Source organism: Hyla sarda, chromosome 4 (genome assembly GCF_029499605.1).
Source record: "Hyla sarda isolate aHylSar1 chromosome 4, aHylSar1.hap1, whole genome shotgun sequence".
Lineage (NCBI taxonomy): Eukaryota > Metazoa > Chordata > Amphibia > Anura > Hylidae > Hyla > Hyla sarda.
In genome coordinates, this window is record NC_079192.1 from 270,658,536 (window position 1) to 270,678,077 (window position 19,542).

General features: G+C 41.6%; 1 protein-coding gene across 3 annotated transcripts in view; it reads left to right on the forward strand.

Annotated features, from left to right (window-relative positions):
* The window catches only part of MDM1 (Mdm1 nuclear protein), a 51,868-nt gene extending 39,401 nt beyond the window's left edge, over positions 1–12,467 (forward strand). For all 3 annotated transcript variants that reach the window (XM_056574194.1, XM_056574192.1, XM_056574193.1), the window contains 4 exons: positions 617–744; positions 7,278–7,515; positions 8,352–8,411; positions 10,088–12,467. In XM_056574194.1, the coding sequence (XP_056430169.1) occupies positions 617–744; positions 7,278–7,515; positions 8,352–8,411; positions 10,088–10,197 (536 nt within the window). In that variant the 3' untranslated portion in view covers positions 10,198–12,467. The remainder of the gene's footprint in view (positions 1–616; positions 745–7,277; positions 7,516–8,351; positions 8,412–10,087) is intronic.
* The last annotated feature ends 7,075 nt before the right edge of the window (positions 12,468–19,542 follow it).

The window sequence follows — 19,542 nt, forward strand, 5'->3', positions numbered from 1 at the left end:
GAGGTCGGGATAGGAGGTCGGGATATAAGGACAAGATGTGAGGATGACATATGAGGTCGAGATAGGACGACGGGATATGGGGTTGGGATATGACAACAATATATGAGGACGGGATGTGAAGTCAAAAGCTTCCTCCTTTGTTTATTTTCCTCCCCAACAAGGATTAGGAAGGAACAACCGGGCAACGCCGGGTACTCAGCTAGTAGAATTATAATGGGGCTGTCCTGTGAAGCAGGACATAGATCACAGAAAGCTGGGGAGTAAAATGTGCCACTGCCCACTTTCCACTTGTTCACCCCTCTCCCCGAACAATCAAAGCTCTTGACATGCCTCTGTGACATAGGACACTTTAAAAGTAATTTGTTTATACCTACATGAAGTACATTTATAGAGGTCATAATGCTGTATAATATTTTGCTGTCAAAGCGTTTTCTATCTGCATTTTCATTCTGCATAGTCACATTCCTCAGATGGCAAGTGAGTATTGTACATATTATAGTTTATTTTATTTTTTTAAGCTTCCAAGTTATAGCTCATACTACATGTTTCTGTACTATTTATGCTTCAGTTCATAAATAGTATGTTTTATTTTGTTATAATCTTTTTTGTTTTGCAGGAGGTGCTCTTTTAGTGTCCCCAAGTAAACAGCATGATCATTCAGAACTTATGCATCAATCCATAAAAAGAGATTCTTCTCCCCCCAAGAAATTACCCAATGGTTTACATGAAAGAAAGTCAAATCAGGTAATGCTAAACTTTATATCATATTAACTGTAACATCTGGTAATGAAGTATAACTTTTTTTTTAATGACCCTTAAATTAATTACCGTATTTATCGGGGTATACCACGCACCGGCCTATAACACGCACCCTCATTTTACCAAGGATATTTGGGTAAAAAAAAGTTTTTACCTAAATATCCATGGTAAAATGAGGGTGCGTGTGTGCGCGTGTATACCCCGATACATCCCCAAGAAAGGCAGGGGGAGAGAGGCCGTCGCTGCCCACTTCTCTCCCCCTGCCTTTCCTGGGGTCTAGAGCGCTGCTGCCGGCCCTTCTCTCCCCCTGGTTACCGGCGCCGCTGCCCGTTCTGTCCCCCTGACTATCGGTGCCGGCGCCCCATTGCCGGCACCGATAGCCAGGGGGAGAGAAGCAGCGCCGACAGCCAGGGGGAGAGAAGGGGCAGCGGCACCCATTGCCGGCGCCCCTGCCCCGTTGCCTCCCCCCATCCCCGGTGGCATAATTACCTGAGTCGGGTCCGCGCTGCTCCAGGCCTCCGGCGTGCGTCCCCTGCGTCGTTGCTATGCACGGCGCAGCGCACTGACGTCATGCGCTGCGCCGTTCAGCGCATAGCAACGACGCCGGGGACGCACGCCGGAGGCCTGGAGCAGCGCGGACCCCACTCAGGTAATTATGCCACCGGGGATGGGGGGAGGCAACGGGGCAGCGGCGCCGGCAATGGGTGCCACTGCCCCTTCTCTCCCCCTGGCTGTCGGCGCCGCTTCTCTCCCCCTGGCTATCGGCGCTGGCAATGGGGCGCCGGCACCGATAGTCAGGGGGACAGAACGGGCAGCGGCGCCGATAGCTAGGGGGAGAGAAGGGCCGACAGCAGCGCTCTAGACCCCAGGAAAGGCAGGGGGAGAGAAGTGGGCAGCGACGGCCTCTCTCCCCCTGCCTTTCCTGGGGGTGTATCGGCGTATAACACGCACACAGACTTTAGGCTAAACATTTTAGCCTAAAAAGTGCGTGTTATACGCCGATAAATGCGGTATTCATGTTCGCCTTAACAGTAACTCACGTACTTGTACTTTATCTGTGGGTGTAGTTCCTTATTCCTTGGCAAGTTTTATGGTAAATTAGCAGGATTCACATAGACCATGTTAATGTGGTCAAAGTTCACCTGGTAATTCTACTCATGGGCTATCCTGACAGGAAGGTGCAGAGAGTTACAGATGTACAGATGCGGTGTAATAACTTGAATTACTTGCTAAAAAACAGACTTCAACACTAGTCTATTTAATATATTCTTATAAAAAGAATTATTCTTTATTGAAAAATGTATTAAAAACATCTTGGTGTGCACATCATATAAAAAATGCCTTCGGCTTTCAAGTCTTAGCAGCTCTTATATTAATAATATTTATTTGTAGCACCAACAGATTCTGCAGCGCTTTACAATTTGGGGGGGTACAAATAAAGACAATTATCATACATTACAGTTTAGATACTAAATATTAAAACAAGAGCAGTGAGGGCCTTGCTCGCGAGAGCTTAAAATCTATGAGGGATGGCGATGCGAAAAAAGGCAGAAAAGATCTTATTGATACAGTGGCCCAGCCGTGCTTTATAAATAGGGTAGGTTACATAAAGGTGGGTGAACCAGTCAATAGTTCATCTCTGAATGCCTAAAGTGCAGAAAGCGTAGGGGGAGAGAGCTAAATATTGCACTTTTGCATCGACCCAGAGGTCACAAAAGGGAACAAAGTGATAGTAGGTAAGACCAATTAGGGGATGTTATTGGCCTGCTTTGAAAGATGTGTCTTTAGGGCACGATTAAAACTGTTGATGTTGGGTGTCTGTTGAACTCCCTAGATTCTGCTTGTGCAAAAATGTCGGGGACTATCTGGGAATTAGGTATTCAATAAAATGTTTTTTTTTTTTTTTTTTTATATTATATTTATAACATATCCACATAATTGGTGAGATATATATATATAGTCATGGCCGTAAATGTTGGCACCCCTGAAATTTTTCAAGAAAATTAAGTATTTCTCACAGGAAAGGATTGTAGTAACCCATGTTTTGCTATACACATGTTTATTCCCTTTGTGTGTATTGGAACTTAACCAAAAAAGGGAGGGAAAAAAAGCAAATTTGACATAATGTCACCAAACTCCAAAAATGGTCTGGACAAAATGATTGGCACCCTTTCAAAATTGTGGGTACATAAGATTGTTTCATGCATGTGATGCTCCTTTAAACTCACCTGGGCAAATAACAGGCGTGGCCACTATAAAAATCACACCTAAAAGCAGATAAAAAGAAGAGAAGTTCACTTAGTCTTTGCATTGTGTGTCTGTGTGTGCCACACTAAGCATGGACAAAAGAAAGAGGAGAAGAGGACTGTCTGAGGACTTGAGAACCAAAATTTTGGAAAAATATCAACAATCTCAATGTTACAAGTCCATCTGCAGAGATCTAGATTTGCCTTTGTCCACAGTGCGCAACATTATCAAGAAGTTTGCAACACATGGCACTGTAGCTAACCTCCCTGGGTGTGGACGGAAGAGAAAAATTGATGAAAGGTGTCAATGCAGGATAGTCCGGATGGTGGATAAGCAGCCCCAAACAAGTTCCAAAGATATTCAAGCTGTCCTGCAGGCTCAGGGGGCATCAGTGTCAGTGCAAACTATCCGTCGACATTTAAATAAAATTAAACACTGTGGCAGGAGACCCAGGAGGACCCCACTGCTGATACAGAGACATAAAAAAACAAGACTACATTTTGCCAAAATTAACTTGAGTAAGCTAAAATCTTTCTGGGAAAACGTCTTGTGGACAGATGAGACCAAGATAGAGCTTTTTGGTAAAGCACATCATTCTACTGTTTACCGAAAATGGAATGTGGCCTACAAAGAAAAGAACACAGCACCTATAGTGAAATATGGTGGAGGTTCAATGATGTTTTGGGGTTGTTTTGCTGCCTCTGGCACTGGGTGCGTTGAATGTGTGCAAGGCATTATGAAATCTGAGGATTACCAATGGATTTTGGGTCGTACTGTACAGCCCAGTGTCAGAAATCTGGTTTGCATCCAAGATCTTGGGTCTTCCAGCAGGACAATGATCCCAAACATACCTCAAAAAGCACCCAGAAATCGATGGCAACAAAGCGCTGGAGAGTTCTGAAGTGGCCAGCAATGAGTCCAGATCTAAATCCCATTGAACACCTTTGAAGAGATCCTAAAATTGCTGTTATGAAAAGGCGCCCTTCCAATAAGGCTGGGTTTACACCACGTTTTTGCAATACAGTTCCCGTATCAGGTTTTTGATAAAAAAAACTGATTCCTCAAAACTTGACTAAACTGTATCAAAACATGTGTACAAATTTTCATCTGTATACTGTTAAAAACCGTATATAGTTTAACTCCTAACGACGAAGGACATATATTTACGTCCTCCGCCGGCTCCCGCGATATGCCGTGCGGTCACGTGGTGACACCGCGTCATATCGGGTCGGTCCCTGCGGCGATCAATGGCCGGGACCCGCGGCTAATACAGGACATCACCGATCACGGTGATGCCCTGTATTAACTCTTCAGATGCGGCGATCAAAACTAACCGCCGCATCTGAAGCGAAAGTGAAACTATCCCGGCTGCTCAGTCGGGCTGTTCGGGACCACCGCGGTGAAATTGCGGCGTCCCGAACAGGTTACAGGATACCGGGAGGGACCTTACCTGCCTCCTCGTTGTCCGATCGGCGAATGACTGCTCCATGCCTGAGATCCAGGCAGGAGCAGTCAAGCGCCGATAACACTGATCACAGGCGTGTTAATACACGCCAGTGATCTGTGTAAAAGATCAGTGTGTGCAGTGTTATAGGCCCCTATGGGAGCTATAACATTGCAAAAAAAAAAAGTGTTAATAAAGATCATTTAACCCCTTCCCTCATAAAAGTTTGAATCACCCCCCTTTTCCCATTAAAAAAATAAAACAGTGTAAATAAAAATAAACATATGTGGTATCGACGCGTGCGTAAATGTTCGAACTATAAAAATATATCCTTAATTAAACCGCACCGTCAATGGCGTACACGTAAAAAAAATCCAAAGTCCAAAAAAGCTTATTTTTGGTCACTTTTTATACCATTAAAAAATGAATAAAAAGTGATCAAAAAGTCCGATCAAAACAAAAATGGTACCAATAAAAACTTCAGATTACGGCGCAAAAAATGAGCCCTCATACCGCCCTGTACGTGGAAAAATAAAAAAATATAGGGTTCAGAAGAGGACATTTTTAAACGTATACATTTTCCTGCATGTAGTTATGATTTTTTCCAGAAATACGACAAAATTAAACCTGTATAAGTAGGGTATAATTTTAACCGTATGTACCTACAGAATAATAAGGTGTCATTTTTACCGAAATATGCACTGCGTAGAAACGGAAGCCCCCAAAAGGTACAAAATGGCGTTTTTTCTTCGATTTTGACGCACAATGATTTTTTTTTCCGTTTCACCGTGGATTTTTGGGTAAAATGACTGATGTCACTGCAAAGTAGAAATGGTGATGCAAAAAATAAGCCATAATATGGATTTTTAGGTGGAAAATTGAAAGGGTTATGATTTTTAAAAGGTAAGGAGGAAAAAACGGGCTTAAGGGGTTAAAAATGATATCCGGTTGCATTATACGTTTTTAACTTTTCACTCCATTATGAATAAAGTTTCACTTGTTTGATTGAAATTGAAAGAAAAAAAACTGTGCAAAGTTAAAAACCGGACGAAACCGTACGCACATACGACTCTGTATGGTTCCCATTGACTCCCATGTTAAAAAAAAAAAAAAACATATACGGTTTAATATGGTTTTTCACCCAGACCAAAAATCGTGGTAGGCTATGGTTTTCTCTCCGGAAAAAAAAAGTAAAAAAAGTATGGTTTGAAAAACAGAGACAACCGTATACATTATGGTGCATACGGTTTTGAATGGGAAGTCTATGCGCATGGTTTTCTGTACAGTTAGATACTTTTTTTTTTTTTTATGAAACCATATGCCAAAACCATATAGAAAAATCATGGTGTGAACCCACCCTAAGAGAGACCTGGAGCAGTTTGCAAAGGAAGAGTGGTCACACATGGTGTAACAAGCTTATTGATGGTTATAGAAAGCCACTGGTTTCAGTTATTTTTTTCCAAAGGGACCAAATATTAAGTTAAGGGTGCCAATAATTTTGTCCAGCCCATTTTTGGAGTTCGGTGTGACATTATGTCCAATTTACTTTTTTCCCTCCCTTTTTTGGTTTAGTTCCAATACACACAAAGGGGGAAAAAAACATTTGTATAGCAAAACATGTGTTACTGCAATCCTTTTCTGGGAGAAATGCTTCATTTTCTTGAAAAATTTCAGGGGTGCCAACATTTACAGTTTACAGCCATGACTGTAAATATGTGTGTGTGTATATATATATATATATATATATATATATATATATATATATATATATATCCACATCCCATGGTAGCTGGGACCTCCTCCACTACTGAGACGTCCACAATCACTTGAACAAGGGTCTGGTGTCTATGGTTCCGCATTACCCACACAAATAAGTCTGAATTGGGCAATGATTTTATCCACGTGCTTATGTGCCACAACAGTTTTTTTTAACTCTCATACAGTATAAGGGAGGAGGAACAGGGGCAGTAAGACACCTGTTCTACTGATCTGTCCCTGTGGATAGGCGATAAAATTGTTTGAGGGGAAACAAACAGTATTTTCTCATTTAAAGTGTTTACAATTAATGGGCACAATAGGAAGAACCTTTACCTTTTTCCAGTCATAGGGGTAGATTCATCAAATCTTGTGCAAAGGAATAGACCAGTTGTCCATAGCAACCAATCAGATCAGATTTTTTACGGGCCTATTTAGATATGAAGAAGGAATCTGATTGGTTACTATGGGCAACTGGTCAACTTTTCCTTTGCACAGGTTTTGATAAATCTCCCCCATTGGTGTCTACACAAATAGTAATTTTTGAGGGCAGGATTGGTCTCATCCACTTTGTGCAAAACCACACCCTCATCGCCAAGCCCCGCCCACTTGGTGAGAGCAGCACAGATTGGTGTTTATAGATAATGGGACATACTGGCCAGTGCAAGCAAATGCAAACCTAGTTACTTGTGCCATACTTGAGCTGTCAGAAAATTATAAGTTCTGGTGTATTTATTAAGCTTTTTCAGAAGTGACTGTCACTCCAAATGGGATAGATATTTCTATCCTAATATTAACATGAAGAAATTATTGGCAGCCAAATGGATTTTAGATATCATTACAATTCACAGCAATGTGACAATGGAAATGTGCATGAACAGTCCACTCAAGTGCTTGCTGCAACTTGCCAGGTTTAGCTATATGTTGTTTCCCTGAAACAGGTACTATATACTAACCTGCACAGGAGTTACTATAGCACAAACCTTTCTACGGGGTGTATGCAATAACATGTTATTAATAACATGGGAATATGTGCCATTATTACTAGCTTCATTACTATTTTATGTTCCAGGGTGAGGAGAATCACTCTGTAAACTCTCCCCCTGTTGCTGGTCTGATGACTTTTGATCCATTGCCAATACGAGAGGATCCATGGCCAAGTCCACGTATTTCCAGCAATACTTCTCCAGCAGCTATATATTATCCAGTCAACAAGCCTGTGGAGAAAGCTCTTGAGCACACATCTCAACAGTGGAATCCATCATGTCGAATACACGGATCATTACGAGATCCTGAGTTTCAACACAATGGTAAGGTTAAAGAAATCTTTAGTGGCGAACCATTTCACACCTTAAAGCAGATTAGAAAGGGTATAGACAAAATCCGGTCTAAATTAGCTTCAACCATACCTAATTCCCTGCAGCAACATCAAATACTTCTCTTACATATTTACTTGTACCCTCCTACATATCTTTCCTTATGGGAATAAGAACTAGGTATATCCTTGTCAGGAGATTATAGAGATTTTATCTTGTCACATGTTCGTGGATTCTTAAGATATGTTTACTCTAGCAGGATCATTCCCAATATCCTATACACTTCAATCTGCATTCTTTAAACTTGCATTCCTCCCTTAAACTAATACATTAAGGAACTCTTTAATAAACTACAATTTTTGATAAACCAATGTCTGCTAATTTAAATGTCTGCTATTTTACTATAGAATTGCACTTAAAGAGTACCTGTCAAAACTTATAATATATTGTTCCTTATGTGATTATAAGACACTTTGCTATTTACTTGCTGTTAAAATTCTCAATCTTTATATGTTTTTAATGTGATTGAAAAAGCAGCTCTGTTCTGTTCCCTCCTGCAAGTCAAAAGTTAGTTTGGTCTCCTCCCGTCATGGCAGGAGACCAAACTTAGGAAGTGCATGCAGGACAGAAGGGGTGTTAGGAGTAGTTAGGGAATATAATCTGAGTTAGTTTAGAAAATATGGTTTGATGACGGGTACTCTTTAGGTCAGTTCCCTAATATTTTCTTTTGAGCGGCTCCAAGGCTACACTCTACATAGAAATCATGTTTTTGTTCTATATTAGTGTTTGCTATGTGCGTTTATTGCATAACTGTAATTCTTTCTTTTCAGGAAAATTTAACAGTTACAACTTTTACAATGCAGCACCTTATGAGGACAATAGCATTGAAGGTATGGTGCATGATGAAGCATGTACTTGTTCTCTTAGTCTACTTTTAGCATAACAGTAAAATTTTTATCTAATATAAACTACAATATTAACACTTTGAAGAGTCCCTTCGCTGATGTTGCAAGCTGTGTCTCCTGGCTGTTTGTAAGTGGCCATGTAGTTTGGTTGTTTTGCAGGAGAGTCTTCCAATGTTGTATGGCTGCCTAAGCTACCAGACCACTCACTCTCCTGTTCATATCTTTTGCCTATACTTTTAGGGTAGGGTCACACACAGCGCATCCACTGCGTATTTGACGATGCGGATGCATTGCCACCAGTCACAGAGCGACTGCAGAGCGAGCTCCCTGCTGCGACCATGTAGCTCTGTGTGTCAGCTGATGACTGCCTGTGGGAAATCTGCCGCTATGAACAGACACTCGTAGCTGCAGGGAGCTGGCTCTGCTGTCGCTCTGTGACTGCCAGCAGCACATACACAGCATCAGATATGCTGTGGATGTGCTGTGTGTGACCCTACCCTTAAATATTCTGATGTAAGACCTAACTGACAACATCACTGGATAGTATTACCAGGCAATATCACCACATATAAATATCATACAATAAATAACACTGATTGCGTGGCAAGGTTACATTACATTCACACCTTCTAGTAGTAAGAAAGTACAAAGTGATGCCACTAAAATACACAGTACATAGTGCAAACAATAATAAGCCATTAAAATGCAGTGCATACAATTAATATCACACTTGCCAGGGAACCACAGGAGCATCTGGCAAACGTTATATTGGGGGAGATGGAAGCCTGCTTGCCAAGCCTCCCTGCTTCCATCCACTTACCTTAGCTATGTTCGTTCATCTTGTGAATATTCATAATTCTTCACTCTCATGTCCTAGTGATGTGAGAACCTGTGCCCACATCACTCTGATCTGCTCTTCTTGCAGAGCACAAGTGCCACTTCTCCATCTTCACTCTCACTTCCTAATGACGTGAGAGTGAAGAATTCTAAATATTCAGTTGATGGTCGGGCGTAGCTGAGCAAGGAGGACGGAGGCATGGATGCTCGGCAAGTCTGCTCCTGTCACCTTTGTACAGAGAATGTAATTTACATTCTGCAAAAGAGGAAAAAGTAGTCCGGCACTACTGATGTGGCCCAAAACCAATTGTATGCTTAGTAGCGGCTGTGGATGGTTTATCCTACAGGATAAGCAGTGGTGGTGCTAACATATGTGAAAACAATAGCAATATGCAAAAGGTGAAGGGAAAAGAAATATAAGTTGCACTCACCACGTTTGTTTGCAAAAAGTTACCGTAATCCATTTTTATTGAAGAATCGCACGGTACATTAGTGCAGAAAGGAAGGGAAGAAAACAGACATCAGCTCCGGAGAACTGATTGAGTGCAACGGGCCGTTTCACAGTAACAACTGCTTGATCACGCATATATTTCTTTTCCCTTCACGTAATTTGCATTCTAGCAATGGAGGTTATATCTCAGACGGCTGGACTGATTTTAGTAAGTATGATATGATTTTACTCAGGTTCACCCACACTATAACTCAGTTTATTGGGTTTCATGCAGGTGAACAGGCTGTCAGTTTCTTTTTTAATAGTTTTTGTAAAAGTTTTTAAAACTTTTCCATAATGGGCAATAACAGCAGATATTTGTTTTTTCCCCCAGATGACCGGCTATCGCAAATATCTGCTAGGTCAGCAGCTTCAAGTTCCCTTGCATCTCAAGTCTTAGAGCGTGCCCAGAAAAGAAAGGAGTATTTTTGGGGAAAGAAGTGACTGAGGAAGTCAGCTGCGAAAAGTTGTTCATATTTTTTTCTAACAGCAGTCATTACATATTTTAAAAAAAAATTCTGTATTTTAATACTGAAAATTAGATTTTTGTTTCAGTATATATTTTTACATTGCTCTTTATAGTCCTGAACTGAAATTATGACCGCAGAGATGCTTTGATTCTCCTGCAATTAACTTTTGAAGTTTTTTGTACAAGAGCAATATATTTTACATGGCAGCACCTGAGAGTGGTGGAGTACACCCTACCTGCTTTCATATGTTGGGAGTATGTAATAAACTCAGCATAATTCTTTAAAGGAGTGGAGAGAGGTGCTCAGTTAAGGGCTCCACATTTCTCTATTCACTTCAGGTCCACAGTGGCTGCAGGGAGCTCCAATTTTACCACACATGATACATAGTACCAACTACTGTTTTGCATCTCACAGATGTAATGTACTACAGGGTACATCTTAGACAATCCATAGGGCAGGGGTCTCAAACTCCCAGCCCGCAGAACAAAATTTTGTGGCCCAGGCGCCGGGCAGGTGATTTCTTCAGGAATTGAGCCCTGCTTCGGGCAAGCAGCGCTAAATGCTGGAAGACTTCACACACGTTGGCACACACTGCTACTGTACCTATATCTTTCTGCTGCAGCCTATAACGAGCCTTTCTGGAGGGATGCGCGCAATTGGTGACATCATTGCATCCGCAGCGCCAGACGCTGGGACGCTGACGTCCTGCGCAGCGCATGTGATGATGTCACCTAACGCTCGCATCCCCGAAAACAAGGCTCGTTTTGGGCTGCAGCAGGGAGATGTAAGTACTGTAGCTGTGAAACTTAACTTAACTTGCCTAATTACTTGCCTAATAAGGGAGGACCTGCTTATCACCAGGGGCTATCCTATCTTCTTAGGGGGCATAATTGTTTAAATAGGAGCCCTACCTGCCGGGGGTAAAATCTATCTGGGGGCCTGTACACCTATTGGGAACCCCTACCTGATCATCAGGTAAGGCTCCCCAGTAGGTAGACAGGCCCCCAGATAGATATTACTCCCATCAGTGATGGTGATCATATCTATCTGTGGCCTCTATACCTACTTGGGAGCCGTACCAGATGGGGGTCATATCTATCTGGGGGCCTGTGTACCTACTGGGGAGCCCTACCTTATGGGGCCATATCTATCTGTGGGCATGATGGGGGCATTATATGTGAGGGGAACATGAGGGGGGTATTATATGTGAGGGGCGCATGATGGGGGCATTATATGTGAGGGGTGCATGATGGGGGCATCATATGTGAGGGGCGCATGCGGCTCAGCCTCTACCTCCAGTGGCCCCCAGATAATTTGAGTTTGAGAACCCTGCCATAGGGGGGGGTCAAACGTCACTGATAAAGTAGTTTCCTAGACAAAAAAGGGTTTGCACAACTCTTTTTGTTATTGTAAAAGCCAGTTGCCACTGGTGGTCTGAAAAGCTGTCCGGTTCTCATTTGTGTACAAACAATGCAATACCCCTAGACATGAATGAGTCTACTATCCCATTGCTATAAATGTCTCCCAAATGAACTATGCCCCTAGACAGGAAGGAGTTTAATATACCATTGGTATAAATGATCCGCAAACAAACAATCCCCCTACACATGAAGGAGTCTAACCCCTTAAAGACACAGCCCATTCTGGCCTTAAGATCAGCAAAGGAAAAAATGTGTATAGATGTCCTGGTTGGCACCTTCCCCAAGTGGAATAAGATCAAGTTTAGCCAAAGTTAAAAATAAAATGGCTTTTATTCAATAAAATGCAACTTCATTGTTTTGAACCCGAGCCGGGTTCTTCGTCAGGCAATAAATAGTTCAAGGCGGGAAACCCGCCATCTTAAGTATACATGCACTTAGTTACAACCGGGTCATAAGATCTAAAGACATGTAAATTAGCATATGGTAAAGAATTGTGACAATCAGCTAAAACAAATGAGAAATAATAATAATGATAACCATAGCATGCATGAATAGCACGAGCAACATGGCATAACCTTTTGGATATATATTGCCAATGACCTTAAAACTATCATTTACGTTTCGCCATAGATTTTTGGGTAAAATGACTGATGTCACTACAAAGTAGAATTGGTGGTGCAAAAAATAAGCCATCATATGAATTTTTAGGTGCAAAATTTAAAGAGTTATGATTTTTTAAAGGTAAGGAGGAAAAAATGAAAGTGCAAAAACTGAAAAACCCCTGGACCTTAAGGGGTAAAGGGGCTAATACCATTGGTATAAATATCTCCCAAATCAACAATACCCCTATTTATCCATAGAGAAAAAAACGATCACAATGGCCCTTATTTACTAAGAGTGTTGTGTAGGTTTCTTTGCGGGTTTTAATTCCCTACAACTTATTTTCCACGGTACTAAGGTTTCCCTACATTTTCCACTTTCCCTACACTTTACTTTTTTACACATGCTCTGATCTGTCTGGTTTTCCTCAGCTCAAATCCACCACATTTTATGTGGAAACCTTAGTAAATATGTTGGGTTTTTGTGAAAATGTCGGGAACACGCCCCTTTTCAGAGACCATGCTCCTTTCCCCGATGGCCACGCCCCTTTTCGGTTTTCTTAGCAAAATGGAGAGTTAGTCTGGGTTTTTTCAAGTCTGGCGCAAAATCTGCCGTACACAGAATTTCTGGCGCAATGTGACAGAATCTGGCGCACAACCCGACAAAACATGTCAGGTTTGCAATAGTAAATGAGGGCCAATGTGTACCTGGATAATATGGAGAAGTATGAAATGTTTTCGTGAATAGATTGAAAATTGGGTTTCTATTCATTCTTGCCACAAACTGGTATTGTCAAGGATGGTTGCAGAAGAGGCCTTAAAATGTGCGTGACTGCTTCTGTATAATGCTGAGTGTCAACATAAAGAAATATTCCAGACAGAATATTGGTATAAACTCTTTCTCAGCAAGAAGCTCAGATAGTTCCCAAATGCTATCAGAGAGTTCTCAGAGAGAGTTCTGCTTTAATCAAGGAAGTAAATTTAGTTTTTACATTTGACAAAAAAGGGCGGTTAGTTATGATGTCAAAATCAGCATGTTACATTTTGATTGGTTAGTTGACCTTTATCTCTGTATATATTAGCATATTTAGTATCCATTTATTTCTTGGCCAAAGTTCATTTATGCATCTCTCTCACTCAGAACTGGAAAAAACCCAGATCGTTGTCCTTCCATACAATCTGTATCTTCCTCAAATGTTTTGTCTTCTGACGTCTCCTCTTGGACCTCCGGGCGTCATTCTGAGGTCTCTATCTTAGTTGCAAGCACATAGCAAGCTGCATTATATATAGGTTAAGAGTAGGTAACAAATATCTTTTTTCAGCATTAGAAATTACATATAAATATAAAAGTATTAATATATATTTATATATATATATATATATATATATATATATATATTGATTGGCAGTCAGAATCATTTTAATCAACTTGTCAGTAGTTATGGTTAGGTAGCATGTAGTGTTTTGAGATGGGAAATGAGTGTGTGGCAATCAAAGTCAAGTCAATATCTGGTATATGCCAACCAAATCAAATTCCATCTGCACCCACCGTTTAGAGTAATCTTGGAGCCACCAGAAACTACACTGCTCCATTTTGGCTTCCTTATAATAATCTTTAATATTAGGACAACCCATGCCACCTTTTTCTGGTTTCCCAAATTGTATTAATTGGTCATATTCAGTCCAGTCCCGGTAAAGGGGTAAAGTTATTCTCTTAAAGTTATTGAGAACCTTTGACCAATCCTCAAAAAGCGGGTGGACAAAAAAAAAAAAAAGCACAGAAGTTGTTATAGACTCCAAGCACTAGATAGTTAAGAATGGCTTGCCATCAGTCAGGATTTCTCTTGAAAAAGAAGCGTCAACACTGTAAATATTATGTTTTTGCATAAGCTTGATGCATTTGTCAAAAGTTTTAAAAACACGAGATACTTATAATTGTACTTCAGTGTACCATGGAGCAACAGACTTTGTGAAAACCAAAACGTGTGTCAGACTCAAAATGTTTGGCAATTACTGTCTTACAAATGGAGCTACTACATGGATGTTAGTTGCTGTGAAATAAGTATAAGCCGACCCGAGTATAAGCCGAGACCCCTAATTTCAACCCAAAATCCCAGGAAAAGTTATTAACTCGAGTATAAGCCTAGGGTGGGAAATACATCATCCCCCCCTGTCATCATCCAGACCCGTCATTAACATCCTCATCATCATCACCGCCTGTCATCATCCAGACCCTCATCATCATCACCTGTCATCATCCCCTTGTCATCATCCCACACCCGCCCCTTCATCATCCCCTTGTCATCATCCCACACATCCCCCCTTCATCATCCCCTTGTCATCAACCCCACCCCCCTTCATCATCCCCTTGTCATCATCCCACACCCCCCCCTTCATCATCCCCTTGTCATCATCCCCACCCCCCTTCATCATCCCCTTGTCATCATCCCCACCCCCTTCATCATCCCACACCCCCCCTTCATCATCCTCTTGTCATCCTCCCCACCCCCTTCATCATCCTCTTCTCATCATCCGCCCTCAGTGGTCTTCAACCTGCGGACCTCCAGAGGTTTCAAAACTACAACTCCCAGCAAGCCCGGGCAGCCATCGGCTGTCCGGGCTTGCAGGGAGTTGTAGTTTTGAAACCTCCGGAGGTCCGCAGGTTGAAGACCACTGCGGCCTTCGACATCATCCAGCCCCCTCTCACCCCCCTTTAGTTCTGTACAGTACTCACCTCCGCTCGGCGCTGGTCCGGTGCTGCAGGACTGTCCGGAGAGGAGGTGGTCCGGTGGGATAGTGGTTCCGGGCTGCTATCTTCACTGGGGGCGCCTCTTCTCCGCGCTGCGGGCCCGGAATAGAGGTGTTGCCTTGACAATGACGCAGAAGTACGTTGGCAATGAACGTACCTCTGCGTCGTTGTCAAGGCAACGTGACTATTCTGGGGCCGGGCCCGAAGCGCTTAGAAGAGGCCTCCCCGGTGAAGATAGCAGCCCGGAACCACTATCCCACCGGACCACCTCCTCTCCGGACAGTCCTGCAGCACCGGACCAGCGCCGAGCGGAGGTGAGTACTGTACAGAACTAAAGGGGGGTGAGAGGGGGCTGGATGATGTTGAAGGCCGCAGTGGTCTTCAACCTGCGGACCTCCGGAGGTTTCAAAACTACAACTCCCAGCAAGCCCGGACAGCCGATGGCTGCCCGGGCTTGCTGGGAGTTGTAGTTTTGAAACCTCTGGAGCAGGTTGAAGACCACTGTGGGTGGAGAGTTCACTCGAGTATAAGCCGAGGGGGGTGTTTTCAGCACGAAAAATCGTGCTGAAAAACTCGGCTTATACTCGAGTATATACGGTATGTGTTTTTTTTTTTAGCTGACATTATAAATGCTTCAATTAACAAATTATTTTTTTAATGTGTGATATGTGTGTGATATGTTTTATGTATTTTTTATTCTTAATATTTTCTTTAAAATTTATACTTGGATATTATTTGATATTTATTGTTTGTGAAGTAGTCCTAGCCTTTATATGGTCTTTATGGGAAATATAAAAAAAAATTCCCATAGACATGTCAGTTGCTTTGATCTACTCATTTACTGGATGTATTACCTTTAAATTCTGCTTGTACCTAGAACACAGGAATGCTCAGTTTCCTGTAGTAACCATGGCTTTCTACAAGACATAATGAAACCAATGAAAAGAAACATCTTATTTAAATAAATGTGGTTATTGATGAAAAATAGTTAGTATTTTGTTCATATTTCTTCCTGATTACAAAGATAGAAACCTATCTTATAGTTGCTGTAACTTTACTTTACTTGACCTGGCATCTTTGTCAACCAAATGTGTACATTGTAAAATCAACTTGAATATACTGTGCTCAGTATTTGTTTGTACCATGTCTTCTGATGTATATCTTTGTGTGCTTTTGAGTATTTTAGATGTTTAATTGTATTGTTTATTATTGTTTTCAGTAAAATTCTTCTCTTTATAATACTCATTAATTCCCTTTACAATATTTGTTTGACATTTTATGGATAGCATAATCCTTGACATGCTGAAAGGATGCAGGGAGTAGGAGGATCTGTGATTCTTCTCCCTTGCCTGTATTGGTATGTTCACGTGTCAGGTTAAAGAGAACCTGTCATGTCCCAAGAGCCTCATTGATGGGTCCCGGGACTGATTCTGATGCCCCATAAAAAAACACCTTTGAATTGCATGTGCTGTGACTAGTATCCAGTCACAAGGGACGGTTTCCACTTGTGCTTGCCACACTCTACTCCCTCAGTAATGATCTTGTACTACCTGGAGGACTGTAGTTGCGTACCTCCAGCTGTTGCATAACTACATCTCTTGTAGTTTTGCAACAGCTATAGCCACACTGGTTGGAAAATACTGAGTTAGGTAACAGAACCTAACTGAAGGTTTCCCAACCAGTGTGCCTCCAGCTGTTTCAAAAGTACAACTCCCAGCATGCACGGTCTGTCAGAACATGATGGGAGTTGTAGTTTTGAAACAGCTGGAGGTTTGTCCCCCCATGTGAACATACAGGGTACATTCACACGGGCAGGTTTACAGTAAGTTTCCTGCTTCAAGTATGAGCTGCGGCAAATTTTTCGCTGCGGCGCAAATTTCTAACGGGAAGCTCACTGTAAACCTTATTGTACGGCAGTGGTTTCAAAACGGAGCCTCCAGCCTCTCTAACTTCGGAGTCCTGCCGTATTTCAAGGAAACAGTTTAGGGCCACATATGGAGTATTTCCGTACTCGGGAGAAATTGCACTACAAATTTTGGGGGGCTTTTTCTCCTTTTACCCCTTATGAAAAGGAAAAGTTGGGGGCCACACCAGCCTGTTAGTGTAAAAAAAGAAAAAAATGCTGGTGTTGCCCCATACTTTTTATTTTCACAAGTGTTAAAAGGAAAAAAAGACCCCCAAAATTTGTAACGCAAATACGAAAATACCCCATATGTGGGCGTAAAATGCTCTGCGGTTGCACAACAAGGCTCAGGAGTGAGAGCACACTATGTACATTTGAGGCCTAAATTGGTGATTTGCACAGGGGTGGCTGATTTTACAGCAGTTCTGACATAAACGCAAAAAAAGAAATACCCACATGTGACCCCATTTTGGAAGCTACACCCCTCACGGAACGTAACAAGGGGTATAGTGAGCCTTAACACCCCACAGGTGTTTAATGAACATTCTTCAAAGTTGGATGAAAAAAAATTATTTTTTTCACTAAAATTTGTAACCCCATTTCTTCTGAGTAAGAACATACCCCATATGTGGATCTAAAGTGCTCTGCTGGCGCACTTCAATACTCAGAAGAGAAGGAGCACCATTGGGATTTTGAAGAGAAAATTTGTCCGGAATTGGACACGTGTGTTTACAAAGCCCCCATAGTGCCAGAACAATGGTTCCCCCCCCCCCCCCACATCTGACCCCATTTTGGAAACCACCCTCACAAAATGTAATAAGGGGTACCTTGAGCATTTACGCCCCACAGGTGTCTGACAGATTTTTGGAACAGTGGTCTGTGAAAATAAAAAATGAAATTTTTCATTTGCACAGCCCACTGTTCCTAAGATCTGCCAGTGGAGTGTAAATACTCACTGCACCCCTTTATTAAATTCTGTTAGGGGTGTAGTTTCCAAAATGGGGTCACATGTGGGGGAGTCCACTGTTCTGGCACCACGGGGGGCTTTGTAAACCCACATGGCCCCTGACTTCTATTCCAACCAAATTTTCTCTTCAAAAGCTCAATGGCGCTCCTACTCTTCTGAGCATTGTAGTGCGCCAGCAGAGCACTTGACGTCCACACATTGGGTATTTCCATACTCAGAAGAAATGGGTTTACAAATTTTGGGGGTCATTTTCCCCTATTACCCCTTGTAAAAATGTAAAATTTGGGGGAAAAACCAGCATTTTTGTGAAAACATTTTTTTTTTTCATTTACACATCCGAATTTAATAAAAAGTTGTCAAACACCTGAGAGGTCTTAAGGCTCACTGTACCTCTTGTTGTGTTCCTTGAGGGGTGTAGTTTCCAAAATGTGCCATGTGTTTTTTTTTTTTTTTTTTTTTGCTGTTCTGGCAGCATAGGGGCTTCCTAAATGTGACATGCCCTCCAAAAACCATTTCAGCAAACTTTGCTTTCCAAAAGCCAAATGTGACTCCTTCTCTTCTGAGCATTGTAGTGTGCCAGCAGAGCACTTGACGTCCACACATGGGGTATTTCCATACTCAGAAGAGATGGGGTTACAAATTTTGGGGGCATTTTGTTCTATTATCCCTTGTAAAATGTTTACATTTGAGGGAAAACCAGCATTTTAGTGAAAAAAAAAAAATAATTTACACATCCAACTTTAACGAAAAGTCGTCAAACACCTGTGGGGGGTTAAGGCTCAATGGACCCCTTGTTACGTGCCTTGAGGGGTGTAGTTTCCAAAACAATGTCATGTGTTTTTGTTTTTTTGCTGTTCTGGCACCATAGGGGCTTCCTAAATGTGACATGCCCTCCAAAAACCATTTCAGAAAAACTCACTCTCCAAAATCCCATTCTCGCTCCTTCCCTTCTGAGCCCTCTACTGCGCCCGCCGAACACTTGACATACACATATGAGGTATTTCCTTACTCGAGAGAAATTGGGTTACACATTTTAGGAAGATTTCTCTCCTTTTACCCTTGTAAAAATTCAATAATTGGGTCTACAAGAACATGCCAGTGTAAAAAATGAAGATTTTGAATTTTCTCCTTCAATTTGCTGCTATTCCTGTGAAACACCTAAAGGGTTAACAAATATTTCTAATATGAAAACCCTTCAAATGCACTTTTTGAAATCCACTCGACTTTGAAAATGTTGTGAAAAATTGGAAAATTGCTGCTATACTTTGAAGCCCTCTGATGTCTTCCTAAAGTAAAAACTTGTCAACTTTATGATGCCAATATAAAGTAGACATGTTGTATATGTGAATCAATATATGTGTTTGCAATATTCATTTTCCTTATAAGCAGAGAGCTTCAAAGTTAAAAAAATGCAAAATTTAAAAAATTTTCATCAAATTTTGGAATTTTTTTTACCAAGAAATGATGCAAGTATCGACAAAATTTTACCACTATCATAAAGTAGAATATGTCACGAAAAAACTGTCTCGGAATTGAAATGAAAGGTAAAAGCATCCCAGAGTTATTAATGCTTAAATTGACAGTGGTCAGATGTGCAAAAAAATGGCCGGGTCCTACAGTGAAAATTGGCTGGGTCCTTAAGGGGTTAAACAATGACTTACTTTGGGATCATGACTTACT